The 4,748-nt window shown below is 56.7% G+C and overlaps 1 protein-coding gene across 1 annotated transcript; it reads left to right on the top strand.

Annotated features, from left to right (window-relative positions):
• Positions 1–445: 445 nt before the first annotated feature.
• Positions 446–3,382, top strand: LOC306931507 (26S proteasome non-ATPase regulatory subunit 1-like; the record flags this gene model as incomplete). The annotated part of the gene is made up of 1 exon (XM_079512908.1): positions 446–3,382. One exon carries the CDS (start codon positions 446–448, stop codon positions 3,380–3,382), a length of 2,937 nt encoding a protein of 978 aa, XP_079369034.1.
• Between the last annotated feature and the right edge of the window lie 1,366 nt (positions 3,383–4,748).

Below are 4,748 nucleotides of genomic sequence, written 5' to 3'. Positions count from 1 at the left end.
TTGATCGATTTGCTCGTCTACATATGATGTATGATGTATGTATGAATTCTCCATTCATTGTCAATGGCATTTCATGTTTGTGTTAGGACAAGAATCTACACTATAGCTGAATATAGGAGGGGCTAGCAGGACTGCATCGCTTCTGATTGGCTTCAGTGACAATCCTGAAAGGAGCAATGTGCATTTTGAATCCAGATTCAATTGACGCAAATGTGTGTGCGATGATGTCATACACATGGTTTTGCATCACCGCTTTGATGCAAAAATGAAGTGATGACGTCATCAAATGGTGACATCGTCCAATGACTATAAAATGCTGGACACTGTCAGACACTTATGCTGTACTGTTGAGGCAGATACTGTTTTCCACCGTCTGCTAGTCAAAGGCCCAAACGGACCCTAGGTATTGAGTCAGGAAGTAAACATGCTGACACCTGGAAGTAACATGCTAACGTCTGGAACGATAACGTCCGCTGCCGGACTCATCTCCCTCCTGGACGAGGACGATCCCCAGCTCCGGGAGTTCTCCCTGCGGAAGCTCAACTCCATCGTCAACGACTTCTGGCCCGAGATCTCCGGCTCCGTGGACAAGATCGAGGCCCTCTACGAGGACCAGTCCTTCCAGAGGCGGGACCTGGCCGCCCTGGTGGCCTCCAAGGTCTTCTACCACCTCGACTCATTGGAGAACGCCCTGAGCTATGCCCTGGGCGCCGGGAAGTACTTCAACGTCGCCGACGGCTCAGAGTACGCGGAGACCATCATTTCCAAGTGCGTGGACCACTACACCCGGCTGCGGGTGGAGAACGACGATCTGCCCGAGAGCGAGCAGAAGCCTATCGACCCGCGCCTGGAGGCCATCGTCAACAAGATGCTGGAGGGCTGCCAGGACAGGCCGGCCGTCGGCATCGCCCTGGAGACCCGGCGCCTGGACAAGTTCCGGGAGACCGTCGAGAGGTCGCACGACCGCGCCGGCCTCCTGGCGTACAGCCTGAAGGTGTGCACGTCCGCCATCCACAACAAGAGGTTCCGCAGCCGGGTGCTGCGCGTGCTGGTGGAACTCTACGAGACCCTGGAGAGGCCTGACCTCATCAGCGTCTGCCAGTGTCTGATCTTCCTGCACGAGCCGCAGAAGGTCGCCACTGTCCTGGAGAAGCTGACGAGGGGGGAGGAGGAGGACGTGCTGACGGCGTACCAGATCTGCTTCGACCTGTACGAGAGCGCCAGCCAGCAGTTCCTCTCCGTGGTCATCCAGAACCTCCAGGCCTCCGCCGCGGCCGCCACGCCCCACAGCCACCCTGCCAACACTGGCACCGTCATGCCCGCCACGCCCGCCGGCGGCAGAGATGGCGACGTGATGGAAACGACAGACGTTAAGGCAGGGAGCTCCGTCGGCAAGTCGGCGGAGACGAAAGACAAACTCGAGGAGCAGACGATCGCCAAGATGGTCCGAATCCTTGGCGGGGAGACGGCCATCGAGCTGCACCTGCACTTCCTCATCCGGAACAACAACACAGACCTGATGATCCTCAAGAGGACGAAGGACGCCGTGCGGAACTCGGTGTGCCACACGGCCACGGTCATCGCCAACGCCTACATGCACTGCGGCACGACCAGCGACCAGTTCCTCCGCGAGAACCTGGAGTGGCTGGCCCGCGCCACCAACTGGGCCAAGTTCACGGCCACGGCCAGCCTGGGCGTCATCCACCGGGGCCACGAGAGGGAGGCGCTGCAGCTCATGGCCACTTACCTGCCCAAGGACGCCTCCTCCTCTTCCGCCGGCTCCGCCTACCAGGAGGGCGGCGGCCTGTACGCGCTGGGCCTGATCCACGCCAACCACGGCGGAGCAATGGTGGACTACCTGATGGGCCAGCTGAAGGGCGCCAGCAGCGAGGTGGTGCGTCACGGTGCGGCGCTGGGCCTGGGCCTGGCAGCACTGGGCACGGCGCGTCAGGACGCCTACGACCTCCTGAAGGCCACGCTGGACCAGGACGACGCGGTGGCGGGCGAGGCGTGCGGCCTGGCACTGGGCCTGGTGATGCTGGGCTCGCGCTCGCCGCAGGCCGTGCAGGACATGGTGGGCTACGCGCGGGACACGCGCCATGAGAAGATTCTGCGTGGCCTGGCGGTGGGCGTCGCCCTGGTCATGTACGGCTGCGCCGAGGAGGCGGACGACCTCGTTGGGACGTTGTGCCGTGACAAGGACCCCGTGCTGCGGCGCGCGGGCATGTACGCGCTGGGCATGGCCTACTGCGGCTCCGGGAACAACCGGGCCATCCGACGGCTGCTGCACGTGGCGGTGAGCGACGTGAGTGACGACGTGCGGCGTGCCGCCATCGAGTCGATGGGCTTCATCATGTTCCGCACGCCGGAGCAGTGCCACAGCGTATGCGCGCTGCTCGCCGAGAGCTACAATCCGCACGTCCGCTGCGGCGCGGCCATGGCCCTGGGCGTCTGCTGCGCCGGCACGGGCAACAAGGAGGCTATAGCCCTGCTGGAGCCCATGACCAACGACCCGGTCAACTACGTCCGCCAGGGCGCTCTCATTGCCTCGGCGCTCGTCATGATCCAGCAGACGGACGCCACCTGCCCCAAGGTGGGCCACTTCCGCACGCTGTACGCCAAGGTGATCAACGACAAGCACGACGACGTCATGGCCAAGTTCGGCGCCATCCTAGCGCAGGGCATTCTGGACGCAGGCGGGCGCAACGTGACCATCTCGCTGCAGTCGCGCACGGGCCACACCCACATGCCCACCGTGGTGGGCCTGCTGGTCTTCACGCAGTTCTGGTTCTGGTTCCCGCTGGCCCACTTCCTGTCGCTGGCCTTCACGCCCACGGCCGTCGTCGGCCTCAACAAGGACCTGAAGATGCCCAAGGTGAAGTTCTGCTCCAACTGCAAGCCCTCCACCTTCTGCTACCCGCCCGCCCTGAAGGTGGCCAAGGAGAAGGAGAGGGAGAAGGTGTCCACGGCCGTGCTCTCCATCACGGCCAAGGCCAAGAAGAAGGAGCGCGAGAAGAAGGAGAGGGAGGAGGACAAGATGGAGGTGGAGCCCGCCGCGCATGCGCAGGATGCCAAGAAGGAGAAGACGGAAGCGGAGAAGGAGAAGAAGAGAGAGTCACCGGCGGAGCCCGGCCTCCATCTCCTGGAGAACCCGGCCCGGGTGATGCCGGCCCAGCTCCGAGTGCTCAGCATGCCAGAGAGTTGCCGCTACCGGCCCTATAAGCCGCTGTCGGCCGGCGGCATCATCATCCTGAAGGACACCCAGCAGGAGGCGGAGGAGGAGGAGCTAGTGGAGCCGGTCTCCTCCCACGGCCCCGGCGTGGAGGAGGAGGAGGGCCAGGAGCCCGAGGCCCCGGAGCCCTTCGAGTACGTCGACGAGTAGAGCGAGGAGGTGGAGCTAATGATCGCTGAAGACCTCTGTGTGTATACCAGCGCCATTTAGATGAGAGAGTTGCGTCATTGAGGGGGCAGAGACTGAGCGCTCAAGCGCTAGTCAAGCAGAGCTTGAGTGTGACAAGTGGTTGTTTCAAATACATTGTTTTCATCAAGAGCGGCGCAAAAATAAACGTCAATATAATGATATCGTTTGCGAATCAGAAAGCAAGGTATCCAAAAATAACCTGTGTGACATGTCTTCTTTCATTTGTCTGCATCGATCATTTTTTTTACAAAGGTCACGGTCATTAAGAAACAATGTTTGTTCATGCCTTGTCTACTCTATACTCTATACCATGTAGATTCCAGTGCATTCTGTCAACCCGGAGGTTCATTTTTTAGGTTTTTCATTTCTCTTTTTTTGAGTGGTGTAAACCACTCCTACAACTGGCTTTGTTAGTCTGTCTGTCTTGTCTGTCTGTGCAAAAAAAATGAGCATGGTTGATGCTGATTGGTTGATGCTGATTTCATTACGTCAGACATTACGTCAGAACACAGCTGATCAGGCTATATAATACCTTACACCACTCAGTTCACACGGGTGTGATTTTTTTTATAAATCAGTGCTATTGAACACCCTTTACGTATGTGTATTGTTTAGAAGATATTTAACCAATGAAAAGTATAGTAAAAAGCGCTTGGGACAAAAACCTCTTAATTCCATTGGACCCCCAAACTGTCTGCTATAACAACTAACTCCACCCCCTTGCATGGAATTGACAATATTTAAAGTCACAACACTATTGCTTTGTTTTCAAAATACAAGGTTTTCTTCATTTCCTGAAAAAAATATATTTTTCATTTCTTGAAAAACTAACATTTGAGTTAAGTGGCTTCTTCCCAACAGCAGAGATATATTCTTCTGCGATTTCTCCATCTCCTACCAATCCTAATCTTTTGCAGCAGCTTCAAGTCGCTCGCTTACAATGAATGTCATGCGGCATCAAATCATCTCATTCTGACCATTCACAATTGTCTTGTTTACACACTTGTGTTTACAGACTTTTGTCTTCATTGTTTGTGTTTGCACAAACCCTCTAAGCTTATCTCCTTCCCTCCTTGCTTGGACGTCAACATCAAGGCTTGAGCTGTACTGTATGCAACATGCTAGCATCCAGTCCAGGTAGCTGTATGCAACATGCTAGCATCCAGTCCAGGTAGCTGTACTGTATGCAACATGCTAGCATCCAGTCCAGGTAGCTGTACTGTATGCAACATGCTAGCATCCAGTCCAGGTAGCTGTATGCAACATGCTAGCATCCAGTCCAGGTAGCTGTATGCAACATGCTAGCATCCAGTCCAGGTAGCTGTAT

Source organism: Electrona antarctica (genome assembly GCF_951216825.1).
Source record: "Electrona antarctica genome assembly, chromosome: 10".
Classification (NCBI taxonomy): Eukaryota; Metazoa; Chordata; class Actinopteri; order Myctophiformes; family Myctophidae; genus Electrona; species Electrona antarctica.
Note: the sequence above shows the minus strand (reverse complement) of the source record. Positions and strands in the feature narration are given on the sequence as shown.